General features: G+C 37.4%; 1 protein-coding gene across 3 annotated transcripts in view; it reads left to right on the forward strand.

Moving 5' to 3' along the window:
- The window catches only part of BOD1L1 (biorientation of chromosomes in cell division 1 like 1), a 35,964-nt gene extending 15,841 nt beyond the window's left edge, over positions 1-20,123 (forward strand). For 2 of the 3 annotated variants that reach the window (XM_069014423.1, XM_069014424.1), the window contains exons 11-25: positions 1,584-1,645; positions 3,046-3,115; positions 5,652-5,695; positions 6,572-6,659; positions 7,731-7,810; positions 8,441-8,525; positions 9,535-9,608; positions 10,898-10,973; positions 11,054-11,088; positions 13,003-13,048; positions 15,919-15,953; positions 16,059-16,143; positions 16,583-16,736; positions 18,397-18,540; positions 19,706-20,123. In XM_069014423.1, the coding sequence (XP_068870524.1) occupies positions 1,584-1,645; positions 3,046-3,115; positions 5,652-5,695; positions 6,572-6,659; positions 7,731-7,810; positions 8,441-8,525; positions 9,535-9,608; positions 10,898-10,973; positions 11,054-11,088; positions 13,003-13,048; positions 15,919-15,953; positions 16,059-16,143; positions 16,583-16,736; positions 18,397-18,540; positions 19,706-19,814 (1,187 nt within the window). In that variant the 3' untranslated portion in view covers positions 19,815-20,123. Of the gene's footprint in view, positions 1-1,583; positions 1,646-3,045; positions 3,116-5,651; positions 5,696-6,571; positions 6,660-7,730; positions 7,811-8,440; positions 8,526-9,534; positions 9,609-10,897; positions 10,974-11,053; positions 11,089-13,002; positions 13,049-15,918; positions 15,954-16,058; positions 16,144-16,582; positions 16,737-18,396; positions 18,541-19,705 lie in introns of those variants that run through there. The other variant, XM_069014425.1, reaches the window with a different exon arrangement.
- The last annotated feature ends 7,131 nt before the right edge of the window (positions 20,124-27,254 follow it).

Here is a 27,254-nt window from a genome sequence, read left to right on the forward strand (position 1 = left end):
TCTTATGCTTAATTTTGTCCTGTGAATACATTTGAAATTGTTCTGCTTTGTGTTACAAAGGAATCAGACTGTCATCCTAAATAAGTATTTTAAGCGAGCAGTAGATGTCTATTTTAAATAGAAAATAATAGTATATGACATTAAGTATATCCCAGTCTATATCAGATCCATTCTTCTAAGCTAACGTTTGAAATGAACTTGCATGGTTGCTGGTTCCTAAAAGACAGTGTAATGAACATCCTACTATTTTTGACCTTGCACCTCTTTGACCCTCCAAAGTAGCTGAAGCACCAATTTTTTTGAAAATTAATTAATTCTGTAGACGCTATAATGAAGTCAAGATTATGACTTCATTATAAATTTTGGAGAAATTAAACTGTAGAAACATTTGTTTATACCACAGGAAGTGGAATGATGCTAATCAAGTATTATTTTTAAAATCTTTTCCTTCTCATGTCTGTCTTTGGCATTATTTCAAAAAACATTTTATAATGTGGGTTTAGGTCCAGTTTCTCAAAGATTGGCTTTATTCTCTAGTTCTTTTGATATCTGAGTTGAGAAAGCACTCTCAGCAGATTCTGGGATTTTAGGAATTTGTCTAGGAAGGATTCCGATTTAGTAAACTTGAAAAATGTTATTTGTTGTTTATACAAGAGACAGACATGAGCTGTGAAAGTGTAAAATGCTACACAGTCAAGTATTCCTATCTCGGTGCTTGCCTTAATCCTTGTTGTCCATTGATGTAGCTTTTTTAAGTACCAGTGGTAATGGTACTTATTCTGTGAACAGCAACTGTAATTTAATCACTTCACATGCATCACTGGTGAATTATCATGTTATAACTATTTGTTTAGGAAAAGCTGTCTAAACAGGTTTCTGAAATAGGTTTCCAAAAATGCTGTAGAAGTCATGTGACAATGCTGTTGCCATGGCCTGTTTTTAAGATGTTGTAAGCATACAGTTTTTCCCCTGGGGAATGAAATGGGAAGGGGTTTTTAGGTTTTCTGAAATCTTACTGATGCTAACAGGAGCTACTGAGTTTTCAGTTTCTGTAGAAATTGGACATTTTCAGTGATTGTGGTTCTAGAGCTGACAGATTTAGACCTAATTGTCACTTAAAACAAAATATATCCTTAGTATTAACTCTTAGCTCTGCATTCATTAATACAGAGGTAGTTTGCTGTTTGGAAATGGTCCAAATGGTCTAAAAAAATCTGTTGGTGGTTTCTTTTTGGAAGAAAAGCAGGAAGAAAACGCCAAAGTTAGAATTCATATGCAAGCAAGAAGAAAAGCCAAAGTCAGAATTCATAAGTAAGCTGTGGTAAATCCTGATACCCCATATTTTCCAAGCCTTCTGTATTTAAGGAAAACACAGAAGTACTTGTGTTCCTGCAGATGCCAAGTTGGGGTTTTATTGAGCTGGTTTGCTGTAAACAGACTGGCAGTTGTTTCTGTTGTCCACAGGAAGGGTTTAAATTCCTGTGCTGTGTTCATGAGGTAGTACGGAGAAATAGCATTCTGCTATAGCATGAGATAAATGCATAATGTAATCTGATAATTTTAACATATTTGTATTCCATTAGGCAATGATGCAGCCTTACCAAAGTTGGCAGAAGAACTAGAAAGTACCTTGAAAACTGGCAAGGTATTTATGTTATTTTGAAAATTTTTACTGTGCTGTTTCTTGCTTATTCATACATCTTGCTAGGGTTTCTTACTATACCTTTTGATTTTTGTGTAGCAAAAGTAGCATTTAAACTGGAGAACTTTGAAAGATTTTTCAGATTATTCAGCTGTAGTTTTCTAAGCAGCTGGCATTTAAATTGTGGTTATCCATGTTATTCTGTGTTAGGAATAATTCCCTCCTTCAGCCAAACTTCTTCTGTGACCGTGACATCCAAGTTTGGTTTTTTAAAAATTGGTTATACTGTGTGCATGTTGCTTGTGATAGTGCTTGTAAAATAGCCATCCACACCCCAGCTCTTAGAGCTGGCAGATGTTGGTTTAGTTCTTTGAACCAGTAAACAAACCTGCACTGCTGTTCATTGCATTGCATCACTTCCTGGCCACTCTTCAGACTTTCACATCTGCAGTGTGTTTGAGCCACACTTGCTGCTGTTCTGTTCTGATAACTACAGCCCATTATCTGCTGTCGCAGAACAGTGAGGCACCCTGGATAATGCAGGGTGTTTAGGCTCATGGTCACCTATAGCTTGTGTAAGACCAAAGCTGAATCTGTCTGTGTGTTTGGGCTGTGATCCATAGTAGGCAGGATTCCACATGGGTTAATTCCTTTTTCAGATGCAGGAGTGCATCCACATTTTGCCAAGCTCTGAGAATAAGTTTTCGAGGGATAACGTGGTTCAGAATCTCCCAAGCATCTGTGAAAGGGTGGACTTCAGGAAAGCTTAAATCAGCTTCAGTCTGGTGGGATTTATTGATAGGAGTTGAATTCCACTTGCAAACAGCTGTACTGTTTACCACCATAACATAGTTGTAGAGTCAGTATAGCCATAATGTGGAACTGTATCTGCGTTTACATTGTTTGGATCAGACTTAGGCACACTTAGCTCCATGTAGCATTATTTATGCAATAGTAACTTTGAGCTGATCTGCAACTTCTTTTTTTTATTTTTAAATAGCAAGCAAACCTAAACAAATCTACCCAAAACACAAGTTGAAGGGAGGTCATTGTGCTTCATTATACATTGCAGACCCCTTTTTTTCCTGTATAGGTGAACATTTCTACCCTATTGCTTGTATTTGGAACTCAGAATAGGTGTTGCACCTTGAATGCCTGGAATCTGCTTTTTTAAGCTAACCTCTGGTACTAATACTAACTCCAAGGTCAAATCTAAGTTCTGCACTATTGAACTTAGCTCTGACTGTTCCTTCTTAATATATGTACTAATATCTGAATAAGAAAGCTTTTGAAGACTTCTCTAGTTTGTGATAAGACAATGTTCATCATGATGCGAAGGAGCAGAGTGAGACATACTTGTTCTGAATATCTGCAATATTTGTTTCTTTTGATTTTGTATTTAGTCACAACAGCCTGAAAGTGCAAGAAGTGAAGAGGGATGTGTGGATCTTCAAACTAAAGAATTGCAAAAAGGTGATTTTTTGTACTGATAGCAACTTAATTTCCTGCTTAAGGGACTATTACTTATGACGAGATGGTTGCAAATTTGTTATATGTGACATATAAAGGAATTGAAGAAAGCCTTCAGAAATCTTTTTCTAGTACTTCGGGAGGGCTTGAATTTGGTTTGTGGGAAAGGAGGGTCAGAATTTTCTTCCAACATGATATGCTGAAAGTAGGAAAGGATTTTATAATTTAGGATTTTTTAAAAAGTAGACTGCTAATATTCTATTTAAAATCAGTAAATACAGAAGAACGTTTGTCCAGGAAAGATACAGAAACTTCCCCAAGGAATGGCTTTCTTTCTTACAGATTTAGAACATCCTGGTTTTAGGGTGTTGTGACAGGCCTTGTGAGGATATAAAAATAGTAAGTACTGTATGACAAGTCACAGAGACTTTACAGAAAATTTCTGTTGGTTTTTTTTTCTTTCTTGCTCTCCAAAAGATTAAAATATTTGTGGCCATCCACTCAAATGTGAAGAGCAGTTATAAGTAGGTAATCATCTACTTAGGAACCTCAATTAGTCAGCTTGGATCTGTGCTCAGTAATTCCTTTTCCATGTACTTTAACTAATCTTCAGTGGGACCAAAACTAAAAAAGAATCCATTCTTCCCAAAACCAAATTATGCGTTGCAATTGTTTGGCTTTCCTGTTAAAACAGAAACAAACGCCTGCTTTGTGCCCATCAAATGGGATGGATTTTGTGCTCCAGATGCATTACAAAGATGTTTACAACACTACCAGATGAGAGCTAATCCTCAGTTATTGAAATAACAAGCAGAACTAAAATGAATCCTGAGAGGTACCAGCGTTACTGCTGCTTATATTGTCTGGGGAGGTTAAAGATGCATTTCCTCTTACAGAAAGTTGCAGCTGAAAGCCTACATGCTATGAAAGGACACACTGTTAAGCTCACTTCTAAATTTTTAGACATACCAAATAGGCATACCAAAATAATAATTTACCAAATGAAAAACAAAAAGAGCAGTTAGGTGAAATATGAGCATTGGTATAAAACTTTGTAATTCTTATTTTTACTCTCAGGGTAGCTCAGATTCATATTCTCGTTTATAGGGTGGTGTGTATTCAGCTGAGTGGTAAGAGGCATGCTCTGCTCACAAGAAAGCAAATGTAAACCCTGAGAACTGGTTAGAAGAATGTAGACTTCAGGACAGCAGATCTAAAATTCAGAAAGGATTTTCTGTATTGTGAGGTTTCTTTGAAGTGCCTTTAAAACTCTGCCACTTCCCATCACTCCGTCACCCAGATAGACAGTACTTAAAATGTGCAGATTGAACTAGCTGAGATTAATCTTGTTTCTTGTAAAATGTTTAACAAAAATCCATTTGTTGCATAAATTATGTTGGGTATGACACATTGTGAAGACTAATGCTTTGTAGGTCTTAGTAGAGAGGTTTTTTTCTCCTCTGCAATAATCTCTCATATATGTATATATGCATGCATATATACATACAGCTCAACATACGTAAAAGGAAGTTGTTTAAAAGACAAATGTGTGTCCTGTCATGAATATGAACAGCAGACACAGTAGTTTAGTAGTCCAAGATTCTTTGGAATGTAAACAAATCATTGCTGTTTGAGTGGGTAGGAACTAGCTCTTCATTTGACACTACTTTAAAAATTGAAAGATGTGCAACTCAGCGGTATAGCTGTGGAAGAATTGTTGCTAAAACATGTAGATTTAAGAAATGAGCTACAAAATATATAAAACTTTGTAAAAAAGAGTGGGTTTATTGGATTTTAGGTTTATGTTCTTACTGTAGCTAAAAGGAAAGTTGCTTGGAATATTCACCAGCTTTTAAAAATTAAGATACTAATTCATCGCTTTTATGAATCAGATATTAAGAACACTTGATAGAGCAGCTTCTTTATAATTCTCTTTACGTACTGGAAGTTATGGAATTCTTTCAAAACTCCAGACCGCTCATCAACTCTCATAATTATTTTCCCTATGTTTGTAATATGGAAGACTGAGGCTCTAGTTCATCAGAGTTATAGTAGAGTGTAGCAATTGGACAATTTCCTTATATGCATTCTATCAGATACAGATCTCACTAGTACAATTATGCAAACTTCAGTTCTCTGAAAGCATAATGTTGCAGCATAGCTCAATCACATTTTACTTCATCCCATGATCCAGTATCTAAGATTGTGATGGATGAAATTCTGATTCAAATGGTAGAACTGTATTTGAAATGTCAAAAGTCACCATAAATTTCAAAGATGACAGCCCCTTCATTGCCTGTATTTTAACCATAAAGTGATTCTTAGTTATCCTATGCTCAGAAATTCATATTCTTGTTTTGTTTTGTTTTGTGAGTATATTGTTAAAGAGAAGATTGGATGTCTCTTATTTCCAACATTGAAAGTAAGTTTTACATAGTTTCAGGTTCTCTGGAATCCTTTCAGGGAGGTGAAGTAGAGGATACTGTGATACTTTGCTCTTGTTTAGCTTTTCTGATTGTGTTGTAATTATTTTTAATAGATATGCTGCAGAGAAATACTCCTTTAGAAAGAGAAACTTCTCATGTAAGTTCTTCGTTTTTAAATTTATTCTCTAAATCTGTGCTGCTTTTCTCATACTTGAATTTACTTCTATTTACATTAAATATTCTCTAAAGGAAAATTTTATTTTTGTATATGCAGAGCCTATGTATACTGAGACTCTGCAGCTGTGTAGGTTGATGTCTAATTATTCTTTATAATCTGCCAGTAAATAAATCTTGTATTGTTGTTCCATAGTCTGTGACTATTTCAAGACTTAACTGGCAGAAAAGAGAAGCTTGATTGATCTCCATGACAGTAGAGGAAAAAAAATAGGGATTATTCTTGGAGGTTTTGATCACAATTAGAAACCTATTTTAATGCAGTCTGCTGTCTTTCAGAAGAACTTATACTTAAGAGGGATAACTGGGAAACTTGCAAATGTAAAATATATCTTATGGAGCAGAAACGACATTAAATACAGGTAGCAAGCTGACATTGTTTGTTGTTGCTTAAACTTGGGTAGTAAATTTATTTATTACTATATTGAAATGCTGGTTGGCTACATTTCTGTTGTTCTTGCATGTAGGAAAATGTCCTTTAAGTCCAGAAATATTTTGTGTGATTTACTGCAATGAACTACTTTTAAAATGTGTAGTAGGGTGCGTAATTCTGAGACCTTTTCAGTAAAAATATCAGTCAGAAATTCTGAAAATACCACAATACTGAAAATATGATACTTTGATCGTGCTGTTCTGTAATAGTAATGTTACTTGAGTTCTAGGAATAAATTCCTTTTGTAAACTGCTGCTTTCCATTTTAATGTATGTTGTACTTGAAAGTAGCAAGTAGAGAAAAGTTTCTCCCTTCTGTATTTATAAACTTCATGCAAAAAAAGAAGTTATCTTTCTTTATGTTTAGGTGGAAAACTTGGCTACCCAGATAACTGAAGAACATAGATCTAGCGGAATACAATATGAATCTTCAGAAACAATGGAGAAAGAAAAATGTAAGTGATACAGAAGTACACAAATTTGTGCAAAGCTTTTCTGTGGCAAAACCGAGTTCTACTGTGGTTAGGCCATAAAATGGTATTTTTGAGAAGAGAATGGTATATGGGAAATTCCGAACTCCAAAGCAATTTGTATTCCCAAAACAACTTCTAATATTACAGTTAATATATTTGATAAAAATGTTATAACAAATTTAATTACTGCACAGAATAGCATTGTAGTAGTTTTTTCAATCTTAAGTGAAGAAACATTTTTGTTTAGTCTTTAGAAAAATTACTAATTTTATCCTTTTAAAATAAAAGATACGGAGCTGATCATTAGAGGAAAATCTAAACATTCAAGAGACTTTGTGGGGCTGGATGCTTCCTTTTCTTACGTTGGAAAGAACTAAATTTTAGTGTAGCCTTTTATTTGTCTGGAAGCAAAAGGTGAGAAGAAATTCAGTCCGTTGAATGGCATAACATTTTAAAATTAAATTTAGACGAAGTTAACATAGAAATAAGTTGGACATTTTGTTGATATAGTAATTACAAGACTGACAATGTAAAATATCTTCAAGCTCTGGATTCAACTTCTTTTGTCTTTTCAGCATCAGAACAATTTAGGAAAAGGGGTTAGTATAATTAATAAAAGCATTTTTTTAGCAGCTTTTATTCTTCTTCTAAGAATTTTTATTTGATGAAGTGAGTAATTAGAAGTTATGTATTCATTAGTGTCCCACAAAGCATTAACTGCTTTCCTTGTCTCTGGGTGAGTTGAAGTTAAGGTTGATGTTCTATTTCTTGATGTGGTCCCACCAAATTTCAATTTTGGCCTTGTCTTTAAAAACAAACAAACGAAACAAACCACACCTATAACATACAAGAAACATGTGATTATCTTTTGTTATTGTGTTGTTTTCCCTTTTCAAAGAGTGGTTAGAATAACTATCTGTTCATCTGTAAGTAAGATGCTGCTTTTCAGACTTTTGAATCTCAGTAATAGTGAGCTGATATAAAAGTGGCATGAAAAGATGACAAATGCAGAAGACACTTTTTTAACATTTCAGTTGGCACTTGGTTTTACAGGCAACCAGCCGATGGCTCAGGATGTGCTAAAAGATGATGAACAAAGTCAGTGTTCCAAAATGAAACCTGATAACATCAAGGTATTTTTCAAGAACTACTTTATGTTCTGCAACTGTAAATAAGATGAAAATCTAAGTCATTATTTCTTCAGCAGTTTATTTTGGGAGGTGTTTCCATAAACAAGCTGCTTTTGCATTGTCTTGAATATAAAAGAACTGACTAGAGAATATGTTTCAGTGGGGGAGACAATATAAAAACAAAAAGCGGGGGTCTGTGTTGAATCTCTTTGAGGTATGGAGGACTGAGAGGACTGAGTTGAACAACAGTTAGGAGCTTGGGATCTCATGGAGCATTTTTGGATCCCAGCTGTCCAGTCAGTTCAGCATCAACATGGACATACTGATCTGAGATCTTCAAGAGGGTATTGCGCTTCACTCAAGTTCTGACTTTGTACTGATTCCTGCTAGATCAAAACAGGAATTAAGACAAAATAGATGTTCTTTTTAGGAGTACATGCAGTATATTTGGGACTGTCTCACCCATTGATTTGTGATGAAGCTTCTCAGCATCAAAGTTTTTAAGATGCAGTACAAAATCTTGATGAGTAAAATAACTACTTGTATCAGGGTGGGGTGTTTTTTTAGTGTAACTGGTAGTGATCTTCAATGTGTGGTAAGATATCTTTTCTCTCTTGTTTCAAAATAATGTAGGAAGTTATTTCAGGTGATGCAGCAGAAGTGTCCAAAGAAACTGATGTAACACAAACACCTCCTAGGAGTACTGTGGAAGAAAAAGGTAATTAAACTGCCCATTATGGCAGATTTTCTGAACCCATACTGAATGCTCATTTCATTTGAATGATTTTTGAGAGAAATTGGGAACTTGATCCCAGCAAATATACTTGCATGTATTCTCTAGTCGATTTCTGCTCTACTACTGCTATCAAATAATGCATTAGTCTTAGTTTCTTTAGTGGTGAGAGAAGTTTTGATGTTTCTGCTGTATTCCCACCCATTTGCTCCATTACTGCTTCAGTATGTATCTTGGGTAGGAAAGCTAATGGGAAATAAACAGGTAGGCAGGGAAACAGCACAATCAGCATTATGTGATAAGAACATCTCCTAACTCTGACCACAAGCAAGAGCTGTCCTGTGTAAAAATCCATGACATAACCATCAAATGAGTTTTGTTTGTTTCTGTAGAGAAACCAACCAGAAAACAGTGCAAGTTGCACTGTTGTAATTGACTTCATTCCACTAAAATAAATAATAAAAGATGGCATGTCCACATTATTAATATCTGCTTTAATGTTCCTTCAGTCTGTCTTTCCGGGGACAGTGTGAGAATCTTCCCTGATGTTAGTTTAACCTATTAATAGCTTTGTTTCTCATGTGAGCAAGATGACAAAGCTCAAAGTATGACAAGATGACAAAGTATGAGTCTGTTCTTCAATGTGCTTGTATCCTCAGCTTCCTGTTTCATGGAACATGTGAGAAAATGGAATAGGGGCTTGTATTTGTTGTACCGTTTTACAGTGTGTCACAATAGTGAGCTTTTGTTTTTACCTTAAAATAGAAGACCTTCTTAACTCATCTGGTGTTAGGGAAGCATTTTGGCAGACCAATACACTGTTGCTACAAGGCAAACAATGTTGATTTCTGATGGGTGTTTTTAGGGAATTTTGGCCTAAGGAATGAAATAATGTTTTCAGTGTGGAGGTTGTGGCTTGTACTATTTCCTTTGCCTAATAAAACAAAGGTATACAATTTCCTTTCTTTCTTTCTTTTATTTTGTATGTGTGAAGATGAATTTAAGATTGAACAGGAAATGTCTGAAAAGAAAAAGCGCAGTCTAGAATCAAATGAAAATTCTCCAGAGGTGAGTGGTCTTACTCATGATAACTCACTGAGATAGTGCAGATTCACAGTACTCTATCTTTGCAGTACATAAGTACCTCGTATTTTGTTGACAGCAATATTAAAACTTGGCCTTCACCTACCAAGAAATAGTTGTGAAAATTTGTTTGGTACTGTAAAGTACCAAGGACTTATGTAGCTCTGTCACAAAGTATAAACTCACAGACCGTAAGACATCAATGTCTGATTACCAAAGTAGGACTAACTCCCTTGCTATGCTTAATAGTGCTTACAAAATGTCTAGGAAGAAATTACATAGAGTTGTATTATATAGAAATCATGTTTTCTGAAAACTTTATAATTGATGTGGACAATTTAGTCATTAACAAATATGACTTGGCTTTAAAAAATACTATCTTTGAACAATTTTTAAAGTCTTTATATTATCTCCTAGGCACATACTTGTGATACTCTACAGTATGGGTTGTAAACAAATGTCTGAACCCTAGAGGTTAAAATTGGTGCTGGCCTCTAGAAATAGACACTGATGTCAGAAAGGTGTTGGCTTTCATCATTTTCTTTTTTTGGAAGTGAAAGAAAATTTAAAGAGTACATTTTTGTTTGTTCACTCAAGGTTTGAGCCTCTTAGAACCATTCTGGGGGAGATACTGCTAAACGTCGGTAAATGCTGAATGAAGCATTTAATCTTCCCTTGTATATAAGAGAAAATCTATTATTGGGGATTTCACAGTCTGAGCATCTGACTGCATTTATTACTTAAAAGTTGTCTTTCAAAGCTTAAAACTTCAAAGGAAGGGGCCTTTTTTTGCTAAAGATCCTGTTTATATAGAGAATATCAGCAATCTGTGTATCACAGTAATTAGGGTATTAGCTGTTTGAAGCACTTGCTCAACTTACAGGATGTATACTGAGCTATATGGCACTAGGAAAATGTGCTCATGGGATGTAAAGTCTGGAGTTCTTTGATGGGGTAAGCCAGCAGCATTGGTGAGACCAAGTGGTAGAGATTTTGGGGCTAAGGGAGCAGGAGGCACTGCATTCTCAGACATGCTTTGTGCCTGAGTCAAGCCACAGAGAGTTGTGTAATTGGGAGTTGTCTTGTTTCTTTTCACCTATATTAGTTGATTTCCTAACAGGCAGTGTCTCTTCCTATGAAACTTGCCTCATCTATTTTTTAACTGAAAATCACTACTTCTGCCACTGTCACATTATGAATTCAATTAGCAGTCTTTGTATTGTATTGCTCAAATGCCAGTTACAGTAGCTAAAATATTTTTGTCTTTTTAATAGGAAAATCAGCCTGTAGTAGTGAAACGCAAAAGGGGACGGCCTCGTAAATACCCTCTTGAAGCAGTACAACCTGGTGGTAAGTAGTTCATAATACCTGTGTGAAAAAACAAGGATAATAGTGATATTCAAGTTCTGAACTCATATTTCTTCCCTCAGGTGGGGAGTCAAAAGCTGATATGAGCACTGGGAATGTAAGTGCCTTTATTTTGTTTGGGTGCATTTAAACACAGTATTTCAAGAGCCATTTACCTGTTTAACAGTTTACAGCATTTCAGAAACATCTTGTGGGAAACTTGATAATTGAGTTCAGTCTAAGCAAACAAAAATGGTTAATAGTCTCTCTTTATATTTTGATTAAAAAGTTCATCTATATTGTGTTAAGTCAGAACATAGCAAGTTACCTATCAGCTTCACACTTAGTTCACTTAATACAAATTTAAGTGTTATGCTGGCTAGCAATATATACTTGTGTGCAGGGTGAAATTTTGGTGGTGTGCATATGTGTCTTTTAGTTCGTGCTGAGAGTAATTTTGGCCTGAAGAGCAAGGGTGACTTTATTTCAAAAACGATTTTTTTTTCCCCTCTACTGAATGTGTCATAATAGTAGCACATAGTATCTCTTCATAGCTGTAAAATAAAATAGTATGTAAAGCAGTTGTATTGCATATATATTGCAACATTACAGTTCATGCAAGAGGTAGACACATAGTGGTGTGTAACCTAGGAGCTCATGAAACATGCCTCTGTCTTTTAAAGCTCAGTGGTAGTTTTATTTCCTAACTCCTGTGAAGGACATTCACAGCTAAGAAAGTGTTCTGTTGGTATTGTTTCTGCAATCCAATTGGATTACAGCACAGGGCAGTAATGGGTCAGGCATGGTTGTGGAGTACAACCAGGTGGATTTATTCCAGTTGAAGGCTTCACTCCAGGGAATTCCTCTATTTCAAAATCAATGTTATTGCATAGAAAAGGGGTTATTTTAAAGTTATGTTGAAACACATGTTTTCTTCCTGCTTGCCTGGTGAGGCATCAGCTGGCATGGCTGTTGGAGATCTTGGGAATTTACCTAGTTTATGGATAACAGGAATTATTGTCTCTGCTTGTTCTGTCCTTGTATTTCAGGCAGCCCTTTGAGTCCTGTCCCTTCTTACAGGTTGGCTGGAATTCTGTTTCAGAATTCCTAGTCTTTCCTAATTGATTTTTTTTTCAATATTAATTTAATGAAATGTAGTTTGATCTGGTGTGTGTTTTGGTATTTGGTTTTGGTGTTGTGGGTTGGTTTTTGTTTGGTTGTTATGGGGGGAAGGGTTTGTCCAGTTAAGGTTTAAAACAAATTTTAAAATCACCCTCAAAAATAGGTGTACCTTGGCACCCTCAGTACTGGAACAGAATCATCTTGTTCTGGTTCAAGTATTTAAAGGTCTTGTACCTCTTAGTGATGAGTGAGTGATTGGTGTCAGCTGCAGGCTGGCTCAGGGAGGAGTGATACCTGCCCTCCATCTGAGACAGGGGTTCTCTCAGGTGAGATACCTTTACATGACAGCTTCCCCAGGGATGCTTTGGGAGCATGTTGCTACATCAGAGGAATCATAGGCATCCTACTGCAGTCATTCGGTGGTGAAAGCACTGAAGTTTTTGGACAGTCATCACAGGACATTGTGTAGTTATACATAGCTTTTTCTGCGTTCTGAGTAAATAAAAAATTTCTGGTGGTTTGTAGTTCTGTAAATCTGTATGTGGGATTACATAAAGTGACTGTACTAAACTTCTTTGTTGATAACTAAATACGCAGAAATGTGTTTGACTGAAACTGCTTTTATCTTTTGTGTCTTTTATTGCAATTATTTTATTGTCAGGTTACTGAAAGTGCTATGATTTGTTTATGGGCTGATTTGACTTGTTTCAGTTCTTTATCAAAATGGAAAAATGGATCCTATTGTTAAACTCAGTACAAACTTTCTGTGTGTTCATTAGAATGTTCACATGTTCTAGATTTACAGATTCATTCTGCAATGAATGTGAGCAAGTTTCTGTGATTATGTAATACAATGCTGAATTTTTCTGATTTTCTTTAAATTAAGTAACCCACTTTTTTTTCATTTCAGCTGCAGTCTCCTACCTTTGCAAGCAGAGGGAAAACACCTCCAACAGGTAAGCAAATGATATCTGCCTCAACATATAAAACAAAAAATGGAAGAAATAGAAGAGGGTTTTCACAAAAATCACACGTGAATCACTTTCTTCATCCTGATGTCATCTCTGGCAGTCAGTGTTATTCATGAATGAAAATGTCTGAAGTAAGAGATGAAGTGAAGACTTGTCCCAAATTGATACCAAGTTTTTCTTTTCAAAAAAGAGCAGCTTGATAAGAACTTAGTTGAAAGATGCAGCAGCACTACTCAGTGCTGAGTAATGCATCGCAGAATATACCAAATGATTGAGTGGGCTAAGTACATGGCAAAGCTTCAGAGGAAGGTAGGTACCCCCATCAGACTGGCTCTTAGTGACTGCTTTTCATTTCTGCGTGTTTTCTTTCATACAGTGACTATCAATCACTCTTGCTACATTAAATTTCAAATTTTGTTCGGTTAATTGGTTTATCTGTTGATATCTATCTAAAGAGCTTAGAGGTATCTTGAGGGGATGTTTCTTCTTCCCTTTTCACAACTGCTGTAAGATCTGTGGAAGATGGTTGCTTAGCTTGACTCAAAAATGTTCTCTTAGTGCTTCAAACTAAAATACAATTAAGTGAAATACCTGTCCGTTTCTCTTTCCTAATTTTTCTTGTGTATAGAGTCTGAGCTGCATTGGTGGTTTAAATGTGTCTTTTTAATTATGGCCATTCATAAAACGAACTTTAAAAACCCATTTCAGGAAGCAGGTGAACCTGAAAAGTAGATTCAAAATTGTTTGTAAACAAATGCAAACAAACATGTAACAAATCTGAGAAAAAAAAATTTCTGGAGTGTCCAAAAGCTTAGGTTTCTACAGAGATACTAATTAGGCTGCACTGCACATACGGACTGTTTCCTATTTTCTCCACATTTGTTAAAATGTCAGCTTTAATGCCTATGCTTCAGAATTGTCTCTGAGGGGTTAGCTCATTGTGTGGTACTTCTGTGAACTGCAAAGAGAACAGACAAGAATGTGAGAATGAAATAAAAGTGCATTCTTCTTTGTTTTTTATTCAAGAGGACAGACACCTCACCATGTATTTAGTTTGAGTGTGTTATGTAACATTCGGTTTTCTAGGTACAAGGCTGTTGATACCACAGCAATGATAAGAGAAGTGTATAAAGTGGAATGCACTGTTAAACTTTTCATCCTGTATTAGTATTCACATGCATAAAGGGCTTGAAAACCCCTGGCAGTGAGAAGGAAACCAAGTTGAATCGCTCTGTGCAGTTCACTTATTCTCATAATTTCTGGGTGTTCTGCATAAGGATTTGAAATAGGGACACACCCACATGTGGAGTGGGATGCAGAGATTTATTTTTGGTCACTACAGCACATGCAGTTAAGAGACGTATGTTTTATGAAGGCATCATCCTCCCATAACGCTGACACTGAACTTGAAACTAATTACTTAGCACTAATCAGCAGTTGCTGCTCTAAAATTAGTAAGATTTTTAGATACTGTGTCTTACTATTTCTATACTTACCTTTAGGCAAAAGTATTACATTTTCATATCTTACAGAGGGTTGTCTGTTAAAGGCATGTCATGGATCTAGATGGGATTATTCTTGAGTCAAAAACCCCTTTGCTACAAAGTTGCCGAAATGTACCAGAATTGTGAAGTATGTCTTTTGAACAAAACAGAACTAATACATGCTGCTTGTATTATGTATGTACTTACGTTGTGTGAAGAACTTAATACAGTGGACAGTCCTATGTTTTATTTCACTTATTTTTTTAATACTTAAATATATTTGTGTTTTACTTCGTTTTTGTATAAAGTTTTTCCCTATAACCTTACAAAGGAGTTCCAAGAAGCTTGCGTGTGAGTTTTAGAATATGTTTCTGCTCTTTGAGATATATTTTAGATCCATTGCATTGATGTTCTTTTGTTTGTTCTGTCAGTCTAATTGGTGAGGGTTTTAGAGTTTGTGTCCTCTTTTATATAGCTTTCAGAAATTAGACAGGAATTTTATGGCAGGGGAAAAAAAGATACAAAAACTTGCTTTTATTTAGGTTGCTTCTCTTTTCTATTGCTAAGGATTTTTATCCTTGCGGTGTTAAGAGATAATTCTGCTCGACAGAGTTCAAAAGCTTTGTAAAATAATCTCTCTCATCACAGAGTTAGGGTAGAAGTGGTAACCATGGAGAGAAGCCAAGTTGAGACATGGGATGTAAAGTTAAAAATCTGTTTTAACATGTATAGGTTAGCCTGTAAAAACTACTGAATTGCAAGTAAGAAGTATTTCAGCAGAGGAAGTCAAGTAATTTGCATACCAGCTACAAGAAAGGTTTTAAATAGTGTCTTCTTGAGCTTCATCTCGGTCATCTTGGTGCTTCAGCATGGGCACAGTTAAGCACTAGAACAGATTGCCTGGAGGGACCATGTTCTTGGAGACTTTGAAAATTGGACTGAACAAGGTCTTGCCCAGTATGATCAGATCAGTTAATTTAGCCAAGCTTTGAACAGGAGATTGGACTAGGTGACCTCTAGAGGCTCCTTCTAAGCAAATTTTTCTGTGATTCTGTAATTGGTTGACAGTAGTTGAAAGGGGTAAGTAACTTTGCTTTTCCATTAAAACAAAACAGCATATGCAACAAAGCAATAAATACTGTCAGTCATATAAAGCCATATAAAGTACTTAAAAAAAAAAAAAATTGTTATCCCAGTTTCTGTATATAACAAAGTATAACAAAGCTATTTTCTAAATTAGAAAAAGACTTCAAATGCTTTCTGAGCTACTGTGATGTTTATGCAAAGTTGAGAGAGTATGAAAGAACTCCCTTTTAAATTGACTGGTGAAAGATTGGAAGTTCAGGATTAAGTTTTGTTCTTTCTTTTTAGGTACAGACATATCTAATAAGAAAGAAACAACAAACGTAAGTGCAATTTGTAAATTTACAAGCAGTATGTAATGAAAAATGTCTGTCTTCTATGTAAAGTAGATAGTTCTTGACTTACTTGGTTCCATTTTGTTTTTTCAGGAAGATGAAACTGAGAAAGCAGAAATGGTTGTGCGTAAAAGGGGAAGAAAGCCCAGGCGTTCTCTGGTTCAATCAGAGGAAACTGGTAAAAGCTGTGCTACTCCTAACAGAATAAGAAAACACTGCTGTGCCTTTCTGTTTACTAATAGCAACAAGATAAGCTTTATTCAATTTTCCTTTCTTGAGGAAAAATCATTGAATTACAGCTAGTGTAAATATTATGTAAATATGTGTAAATTGCTGTAATCTCATGTCAGAATTGCTACATCCCAGATGCTTCTGTAAAGCCTCATGAATTTTCTATGAATTCTGGCTATGAGCTGTGTAAGTAAACTGTGGTGAATGTGTTAGCAAGATTTAGTCAAACAAGTGTGAATTAAAAATGTTGAAATATGAAGGAAATGGAAAATTACTTACTGAAAATGGGATTTGTGACTAGAATACCTTTTCTAAATTAAGTGTTCATGTCCTTTTGGAGGGCTTTTGGAAAATTATAGCATATGTGTAAAATTTTACATGGACAGAAACACTGGAGCCGGAGAAGAAACGTCGGAAATTAACATCTTCTGAAGATGAACTAAAAGAGCAAGAGGAAGGTGATGAAGAGGATGGTGAGGAAGATGATGATGCACATTCTGGGGCCACAACTAGATCAGCCACAAGATTAGAGGCTCAGAGGTAACTGTAGAGACTCCAATAACAAGCTTTTTTCTACATTGTTCTCGGTTGTGTTGCGCAGAAGAGGTTGTTACTTCCTTTTTTTGCCTTTTTCTGTTTGTTTGCTTTAAATTGATAAGAGCTTCCCAAGCAATTTTGATTTTAATTCTAGTACCACTTTTCTAGGGATGAAGAGACAAAAGTGAGGTGGGGGGAACTGTTAGGGTCTCAAAAAGCATACTTGAATATGTAACAAGGTAAGAATTGATCCTGTTGGCGCTCTTCATCCTAGTGATGACTCACTAGAATTTGAGTCTAAGGATGCTTGGTTCTGATGGGTAAAATGGCACATCTGTGTTGACTGTACAATTCACTATTGGATATTTGGTGTTGGAGCAAGGTGAAAGTATAATTACTCCTGTAAGGTGTCTTTAAGTACTGTCCCAGTTAAATTGGTGAATCTGCAGTAGTGGATGATTGAATTTCTAGTATGGTGATTTGCAAGCTTGGAGAGCAGTCTTGCTGCAAAAGATGTGTAGTAGCAAGAGTTCTGTTCTCAGGAAGCCATTCTTCATCTGCTTTAGCAAAGGTCTGCCTTTTTGTGGGCAAACTGAATTCTAGCAGAGCTCATCCTCTTGATCTTATTGTGGAAACAATGAAAGATAGCAGCTTTGGGAAGTTTTGATTTATGTTGCTGTCTTTCAGAAGAGAATTGGAGTCCAGGGGTTTTTTTATGTTGGTGGTGAGATTACTTTCAATTGACCATATTTACTTCACTCCTAAAGATATTATATGTTATATTGTGTATATTATATGTTTGCCTTTGGGCAGTACTCGAAGCACAGTTCACATAGTGCTCTTGAACTGATAATTTCAGAACTGAGTCTGAAAGTAGTTACATGGTTCTTGATTTACATAAAAACTGTGAAGGTTTACCACTGCCACTTAGTAAACAACAGTTTTGTTTTGGTGAAGGCAAAGGGACTTCCTTTAGTCTCACATAATTGTTAACTCTAAAGTTGTAATAAAGATTTAGATATTTGTGGGTTTATTCTGTTTGCTTGTGGAAACATCTGTTTTTTATAGATTTGGGTTGTGTCTCAGATTTCCAGTGCTACCTTTCTAGCTCTGATTGCAACAAAGCATCTTTACCTTAAGGTGCTGCTTACGGTCTGCATTTTATAAGTAGCATTTGGAAATAATTTTGTGGAAGGGGATGCTTCTTCATTTTCAGCATTGCTGGATTTCTCGGACTTAAGTCACCTGTTTTCTAAACTATTAAATTAATTGCCAATAACCAGTTTTTCATGTTTTTGAACTTGTGGGTACCGAAGTTTATATGAGTGAGTTCATACTACAAGATATTCTTTTAAACATGGACACTTATGTACAAAATTTATTGCAGATTTGGAATGGGTATTTTGGGGTTTTTTGTTAAATACCAAATATTGTCAATAAAGTAGCCTTTTGATTCTACATTTGATACGAAAATGCACAGCTTGGCATTGCAGTGTGTCTTTAAGCAGGCAAATACATTTTTTTCACTGTTTGTTTTGGCAACTTTGATTTACTTGTTGCAAATATTATGTAGCCTTAATTATCTTCACTTGGAATGCAATAAGAAAGTGACTTGGTAAAAGTATTTTCTTACATATAAATTCATCATTCTTTTGTATTACAGAAAACAGCCCAGCAAGCCAACCACACGTGCAACTTCTAAAGGCAGCAGTCCAAGTTCAGTTTCTCCTAGAAAACGACAGAAACTAGCAGCTAAAAAAAGATCTTCAAGCGATACAAAAATTAATAAATCTCCTCCATTGACACAGTAAGTGTTAAAGTTGAATCTGCTTTGAGTATTTGTTTTGGAAGCCACTACAGTGATCCTTTCCTTATATGTAACATACTGTTGCAAAATCTGAACAGCAGACTAGTTTTGTTCTGTTCTTTTGTGATATATAAAAGCTTTTAAAGGATTTTCTTCTGTTTACATTTTTTCTTTTTCTTCCTTTATTTGACATTTGGAAGGCTAGATTTTTTTCTTTATATCCTTGGAAACCTCTTGGGAGAATCTGAAAATGCTGTTTATGTAGTATTTTAACTTGAGCTGTGATTCTTTCCTGGGTGGGGGGTAAGAGCATCAGTAGTTCAGGTTAAAGCTAAATATGATTATGTGATTCTAATGCTTCAAAGATCATTGAAGCTGATGAAAAGAGGAGAAACTCTGAGAGCCCTTAAACCGAGTTTTGAACATATTTCCCTTTCCCTCCTTTCTGGTATAGTCTTTAATTTGTAAAGCTGAGATCACACTGCAGAATCCCAAGGGAATAAGTAACAAATGTGATGGACAGTTGCTCTGCATCTTGTAGGTTACCTGTAAAATGTGTTGCATGCCAAACACGTGTTGCTGTCATCCTCTCTGAAATGTGTCAGTGTCTTCAGGCTGCACCTGGGGAACGTGTGCATTGTGTGCTGAGGGCTGTCACAGTTCACCTCAGCTCCATTATTTTGTGTGGTTATGAATGACCAAGAGTTTAAGCCCACTTAACAATTAGTTGTAGCTGGAATATGGTGAGCATATAGGTGGGGTGTGTGAGTTCACAGGGTAAGGGTATGTGATGTCTGCCCTCTACTCCCCCTTGTGTATGCAGGGCTTGAGACACTATTGCTGCTATTCTGTCTTTGTGAGACAGGGTACAGGGTAATGAAGGCCATTATGTTCTGTTATAAATCCACAAACCTTTCCAGAGAAAGAGAAGGAAGAAGGAGAATTCTAGCCCCAGATTCTATGTATGGAGCACTCTCCAGCATGCTGAAATAATACCCCATAACCTGTAAGAAGTGTGTTTTAGTAGTAAGCTTTTATATAATACATCCTTGTAGTTCAGCAGAGATGGACAATTTAGCTATGGCCTCTGAACAGAATGGTGCCTGACTGCTCTTTGTTTTACAGGCTCTACCGTTGTGAAAATAATTATTAATATGCTTTTCAGGTTAAAGGTGCAGTCTGCCAAGCGTAAAAGGGAGGACAGCCCAACAGTGGTACGGAGAAAAGGCCAGCAGAAAACAGAGGAGACGCCAGTAAAGAAAGCAAAACGATAATCTTTACCAGCCAGTACTGTTCTTGGAAGAGGCAAAAGGAAAACAAACATCTGTGCTTCTATTTTTTTTAAAGCAAAGGGATTTGCACGTGCTTGTTTCAGAGCTCTAAGTTAAACAATGCAGTACTTTTAAGTTACATTTTAAACAGCTTTATAAACTATTGTTTATACAGAATATTATGTACATTTATTTCAGATGAAAAATAAGTTTACTTTGTATCTGAATGAAAAACAAAGTAGTTATATATTTTATCACTGACTTGGAAAGTTGGAGTTTCCCAATGTGACGTGCTAATGCAGATGCTTCCAACCCATAAGGCACCCATGTGCCTAGTAATACACTTTGTACATAAACTTGTAAAAATAGGTTGTATTTTACTCTGTGTATGAATCTAATCAATGATGGACATTTTATTTATTATATGGAAAGCATTGGTCTGTAAACTTTAGTATATACCTTAGGGTTTTTTAATTATATATTTTACATTCTATGCAGATGTCAGTAGGAAACTTCCCCTCCACTCCCCCAGGGCTGTCTAAAATCTGAAGTTCTCTAAAATATCCTCAGACAGTTGGTAAAGTATTTTTCTCGCATGCGTTAAAGTAGTTTAGCATAGTGAAAGGGACTTGGCTCCTTTCTGTTCACATTTGTGACAAAGTATGACATTTAAAATGTAATCTTACTAGATTATATTTTCTCTTGTAAATTTACTACCAACTTCAAGAAATAAATAGTAATAGGTTAGATTTATTCACAGTCAACCAATACCACCCTAAAATGAAACAGTTTTATTTTGCAACTAAGCACCTGTTCTTTCAGTATTTATCTTTTTCAACAAAGAGGGACCCATTGAAATCAAACGTCACTTCTCCTAACTATAGAGCTTCAGCATTTTATGTTACATTTTATACACAGGTATTAAAAATAGAAGCTGGTATTATTGCCAGAATCTTTTTTTAATGTATATTAACTCTGGTAAGAGCAAATGTTCAAGTGAAGTTGTATATAAAGTTAAACTTTTCTTATGATCAAATGTGTCTCTTGTTATGATGTGATGAATTGCCAAACAATCTGAGATTATTTTAAGTGTTTTGTTGATATTCTGGTTTATAATGAAAAACTATTTTGGGGGTTGGAATTTTACTTTTTTTTTCTTTATTTCTCTTTTTTTTGTGAGTTTTTTTTTGAACTTGTTGTAAGGCAGATGTTTCCGTCAGATATTCTGCTAGGTTTCTTACTGAGATTTTTATATAAAAAATATAAAATGTTTGCCAAAAATCTGAGTTGCCTTATTGTATTTTCCTTTAATTGTTTGACTGTGGAACTTGTCTTCACAAATGTGTCTGGTTGGAGTCATGTCTATAAGCTTTACCTGGTTAGTGCCTTTAAAAAATGTTCACAAGTGCTTATATTTTAGGTATGTAAACAGTAGGGAAAGTGTGTAACTGTTCACCTGCCTTAGTACACTATAAAAGCAAGTGCACACATAATGCTTTTCTAAGCAGATTAGTCTGAAAGAAGAAAATATCTTTGCTCTGAAAATTAACTCCTTTTACTTTCTACAGTAACTCTGCTGCTATGTTAGTACATACCTAGCTAACATACTGCTTGATATATTCCTATATATTGCTAATACTGATGTTTATACACAATTGTAGGATAAGTTGAACCTGTCCTGTTTTCTGGTTGTTTTTTCCCTTTGCCCCGTGCAGTATGCACAGACCAAAGTTGCAGATTTTGTCTCAGCCTTTGTTCTGTAAGGCTAAACAGGCTGAAATGCTTGTTTTTCCATGAGTGCTTTCCAGACTTTAGGTGGAGTCCTCCCCTGCACCTGTTTGTTTCCTTCACGTGAATTCAGTAGTGAGATTGCTCAGGAGGTTCCTAAGGAAGCCTCCCCACTGCGCTGTACATTATTATCATTTACTCTCTCTGCTGGTGGTGCCTGTCCTGCCCCAGGACAGTTCATATTTGCCTGTTTCACAGGCACAGCTCTTCTCGTGGATTATAGTGATTGACAAAGCTCCAGCTTGTGTCAGATCCTTTTGACTGGCTCTTGTCTGATGATCTCAGTAGAAAAACAGCTCTGAAGATCGGTGTCAGTCTCTCAAAGATAAGCTCCTAGGAGGTGGTCTACAGTCCTTCCCCCTAGTGATGGATAACATTTAGGAATAACATTTGGGAACATCTTCTTGTCTGTGCAATGTATCTTTGATCATTGATTAAATTATTCTGTGATATGAAGGCATTAAAGGAATTATCTTTCTGCAGGACAGCCACTAAAAGGGAGGGTAAAAACTGCCAGTTCCACAAACTTTCAGCTGATGGACATTTCACTTGCTGCCAGCTTCTTTCTTGTCAACAAAATAGACGTTTCTGCTGGGCCACATCACTGTCAATCCATACTGGGAATTTTCTTCATTTTTTTGCTTAGTTATTTCAAAGTGTCATCTAAATTACTTTTATGCTTTACAGGGACAGTACTGGTTTGCTGTAGTTAAGCAAAACTTGAGAGGTTCAAGCTGGACATAAGGAAGAGTTTCTTCATTGAAAGGGTGGTTAAGCATTGGAACAGGCTTCCCAGGGAGGTGGTGGAGTCACCATCCCTGGAACTGTTGCAGGAATGACTGGACATGGCACTAAGTGCTGTGGTTGAGTTCACATGGCGGTGTTTGGTCAAGGGTTAGACTCTATGATCTTGGAGATCTTTTCCAACCTTCACCATTCTACTGAATTGATTGAATGTTTACAGTTTCCAATTCTTTTGTACTTTCTGTCTCTCAGAGCCCTTCTGAGTACAAGACATGGAGGGGAAGAAGAATCATTTTTCCTTGGCTGCAGCAGGAGTCACAGTGTGGCAGAGTAGTAGAGAGAAGACTCAGGCACGAGAAGTCTGACACTGATTATGTGGATGATTATGACTGGATTTATTGCTGATACAGTGTCTAAATATTGCCAATGTAAGACAATCAGGTCTAAAGCGTTATATATGAGCAGGAAGAGCTAGAAGTGTTTACGCTCTTTGGCCTTGCAGAATGCACCGTTACAAAACCATAAAGCACCTCTGGAGCTACTTTAGGATTTTATCTCCTTATGTGACAGTTTGTCCTGCAATTCCCACCTGGTTTTCATCTTGGGTATTGTGGGGTATGTCCAGCCCCTGCCATGGAGAGAGGCCTGCTGAGATAAGGAGATTGCTTAACTGCCCAGCAGGACTCTCCCTGGAAAGGCAACCACTTTCAGTTACAGTGAGAAGACAGACCCAGAATCCTCTGGGACACCCTGTGCAGATCCTTTGTAACCCATTGGCTTTTACCCTCTGACACCCCCCCCTGTATCCCTATAAGATCTAGCCCTCTGCCCCTGTGAGCAAAGAGCTCATCACTGGCCTCCCCTTCGCTGGGTACAGACTAATAAAGCTACCCCGTGTGGAACAGCTACACGGGTCTCTCATCTCTCTCCTCCTGGTCTGGCCTGGAGGCTGCCCTGCAGAGCAAAGAGCTGGAATCAGGAGCTGAGACTCACTAAAGAGCTGTGAGCCTCTGCACGGGCACTCCGGCTACAGCTGAGGGAAGACACCGGGCCCCGGGAAGACAATCCTCCATGGGACCATCTCTACGGACCGGTCACAGCTTCATGGGTCAGAGCTACTGACCCCACACCTGCCACATTAGGGTATCATTGCCCATCAAAGACAGTTGTGAAGTGAGGGAGGGAGGACGTGAAGAAAACTATCTTTTGCCTCAGTCAGACACACCCATCTTGTTCAGAAGTTAGGCTTGTACTCCGCCTTGAACCTTGACATGTGTATAAAGCAATGATACTTTCCTAGTCCATGCAAATTTAGAGAGGTCAGGAGAAAAATACTGTCCTGCACTGTGATGAAACAGAATGTCCTGAAAGTGTTTTGTGGAGATATTTGCTCGGGGCCGTTTGGTGCAATAACATGGCTAGGCTGCAGTCCCAGTAAATTTCTAAACCGCTTGGCTGGTTTTTATGTTTTAGTGGCTGTTTTTACTTCCAGTTCCTTCTCTTGGAACAACTTCATTTCTCTGAATATTAAAATACCGAGTGAACCAGAGCTGTGCTGGTGGAAGATGGAGTTCAACTCCTCCTGCTGAGTTTTACAGAACAGGACCTTGAGTCCTGCTTGCCATACCTCGGCTGCCTGTGTTCCCAGCTGGCTGTTGGCTAGCTCTCAGGATCTCTTGGTAATTCTAGTGCATTCTACTTAAAGGCTATTTACACCTCTTAACTGTCTTCAACTTGAAATACTACGGAGTTATGTACAACACAGATTTTAAATCACACAAATGGATTTTATTCAGTTGTTTTACTTTGGGGTGGGTTTTTTTTTAAAACCAGCTAGAGAGTCCCCAGCTACAAGTTTGCAGTTTTCATTTTTAGATGGGGTCTGGCAAGCTTGTAAGTCTTACAACTGGTGAAATTTCCCTCTAGAGCCTGATCCGAATTCAGTAGGTGCACTCAGCAGCTGGGGCAAGGTTTTTGCTGATGCTGGCAGATCTCTGAGTGCCTCTGCTTTCTATTCCAACAGCTTCTCTAGTAACACATTACTTCTCTCTTGAGGAAGGCAGTGGTTAATCTGTGACATCCATCCCAAATACACATCTACTGTTTCTTCTCTCTCAACCTGTGTTCCAAGACCATCCTGTACAGAAACAACCTCTGGCCCCAATCCCTCAGAGCCTGCATAAGGTCCTGAGCTGCTTTAATCTCTCCAGAAACTCAGTAAAAATTTGTCCCATAAAACTTGGCAACCAAGAGCAGCAGGTGCTCCTGGTTGGAGTGACAATCAGCAGATGTCCACTGTGATGCAAGTCCAACACCAGGCTGGGTGTCTATACTAAAAGTGGCCAAAGTCTGATACCTGTATCAAGTTGTACATTAGGAAAAGATCATTTGCCACCACAGACTTTCGGTACTCCTTTGCTTTTGGAAGAGGTAGTGGCACCTCTGTGACACTGAGCGTCACTGGTCTGAAGAGAGAAAGTTGTTGGCCTGAATCTGGGATGCACTGAGTGATTTTACAGACCATTCCAAAGCAGTGTTTGCTTTCCTTGAAGCTGTACCTGTTTATATTGAAAAGAGTGAAAGCAACAGGCATACTTTCGTTCTCTTCCCATTAAAATTTTCTAAGATTTAATGTGGCCATCTTGACAAAGGTGACTGCACATTCGTAGAGTATACACCTACTCCAAATTTTTGGTAACCCCAGTATCCTCATAATTGCCTGCTCATTCATTTTGTATACAGCTCAGAAGACTCATACCTTCAATTTCAACAACGTTCCATCTATTTCATTTGCTTGTAGCTTCAGTTCAGGGGAAATTGCCCATGTCAGCCTTCTGCAGATCTTGGCAACTTCTTAAAAATACTGTGCTCGCTTCTTCCAGTATATTCCTTGTCCCAGCTGTGTATGTCACACCCCATTACTTCCATCAACTTCTCAAAAATCTGAGGTCTGTTTCAAACAGGGTGGGATTTTTTCTACTAAAACATGGAAGTTTAAATAGCAAGGAAATTCTATCTCCATTCTGGTCTCTGTTTCAAGATGTTTCACCAAAATTCCTTGAAAGGGTATTTCTCATTTAAACCCCTTTCCTCTTTCAAATCTCAGCTTTTTAGTTATCCTTGCTGGCTTTGTGAATATAGTCCAAAAGAAAAACATAATAAAAACAAATGTCTCGCTGGGAGTCCCTAGATAGCTGTATTTAAAGCTAGGAACATAACACTCCTGCCAAACAATCGGGGAAGAAAAATATGATTTGAGATGGCCGTAACTTAGTAGGGCAGGAATAGATTTTTGGCACTGATTGTGCAATTAATTAGCCAGGGGTGGGGTTGCATGGTCAGGCTGTGACTGCAAGGCACTTTTCACCTTCCCTTTTCTGCCCCTCAGCCAGTGCCTTCTTCCATGCCAGTGTTGTACAGTCACAGACTGCTGGGTCAGGGAGCTTGAAACTACCTCTACATAACAAAACTGCAGATGAGTTTTTAATGTTTACTACACCAGCTGCTGATGGAACTGGGCAAATACTGCTGCCTGCACAAAGGAGATGTCCATGTGGCAGAGAGGGACTGTGAAATCACCTTCCCATTGTACCATGGATTTGAGTGCCCTTATGTTGGTCATCCAGGTGCACCATTAGCTCTCCCACACATTTATGATCCCCTGTATCAATAATTGATGTTTAAGTGAACAGTGAGGTAATTTGTGGAGTTTATCTTCCCTAGTGACAAAACAAAGTGGCTTCTTGCAAGAAGGATGGATTATCCAACTGTTCAGGAATCCTTGCTGCCTACCATGTATCAGGAAGAGATCATGCAGTTTTTGAAAGCTGAAGCCAGACTAATTCAGACTAGCTGCAATATGCTGTGCCACTTCTCAGCAGTGCGGGTAGTTTAACAGAGAAATGGCCTGAAGGGGTGTGACAGGTTCTCCCCTAGAGAGGTGCTTTAAATCCTGCCACAGGACAAGATTTTCCAGGGTTCTTTAGCTACTGGAGCCCCATTTCTAAAACTGATGTAAATGTTGAGGCTGTGCTTAAAGGTTCAACTGTACTTACTGTTGAAACATCTGAATTTAGGCCAGCTGGCTCCCTGAAGAAGTTTGGAATCCAAATGAAGCATCAGAGACTCCTGTAGTGTTAGACTTAGCTCCTCAGATGCAATCCACAAAGCTGAAGAAGCTGTCCTGACAGCTGACAGCACTGGCCTGTAGCTCCTCAAGGACAAGTGTGTGGAACTTAAACCCACACGTCTCAGCCAGACAAGGCTGTAGGGTATCCAACAATGGGGGCTACTTTCTCTCCTGTTCAGATATTTCATATTCCATAGCATGCCCTCCTTGCTGAAGCAGCAGCTAAGGGAGCAGGGCTCACTGTCCACATTGCAGCTGACTGTTCTACTCCATGGAATATTGAGGAAAAGGATGTTAAGGGCATATGTGTACCACCATCTCATTCAATGCTTGTCAAAAATAAATGTTTAGGCCTTTAATTTCAAGGTAGACTTCCTTCCTGTGGCCCTTGAACAAGAGGAGGCATCCCCTTCCACTCAAGTTAGGTGTTAAACAGACTTTGGAGACTTGTTTGTCCAACATCTCACCAGACACCTGGTTGAGCTGGCTGCTTCCCCAAGCACCATGAAGGATTCCTGCTGAGGTGGTGTGACACACAATGCATATCTACTTCCAAGGAACATACCACAATAGTAATTATTATTAATATAAATCCTTTCATTATCACAGGCCTCTGGTTTTTCTGTGGCCTCTGCATTGTGGAAATTCTTCTTTTGCTGCTTTCTAGAAATACAGTGTAGGCCAGGCCAGATCAGTTTTCATAGAATCAAGGAACCACAGTTTGGGATGGAAGGGACATTTAGAGGTTACCTAGTTCAACCCCCTGCAATGAGCAGGGACAA

The sequence above is a fragment of the Aphelocoma coerulescens genome, chromosome 4 (genome assembly GCF_041296385.1).
Source record: "Aphelocoma coerulescens isolate FSJ_1873_10779 chromosome 4, UR_Acoe_1.0, whole genome shotgun sequence".
NCBI classification, from domain to species: domain Eukaryota; kingdom Metazoa; phylum Chordata; class Aves; order Passeriformes; family Corvidae; genus Aphelocoma; species Aphelocoma coerulescens.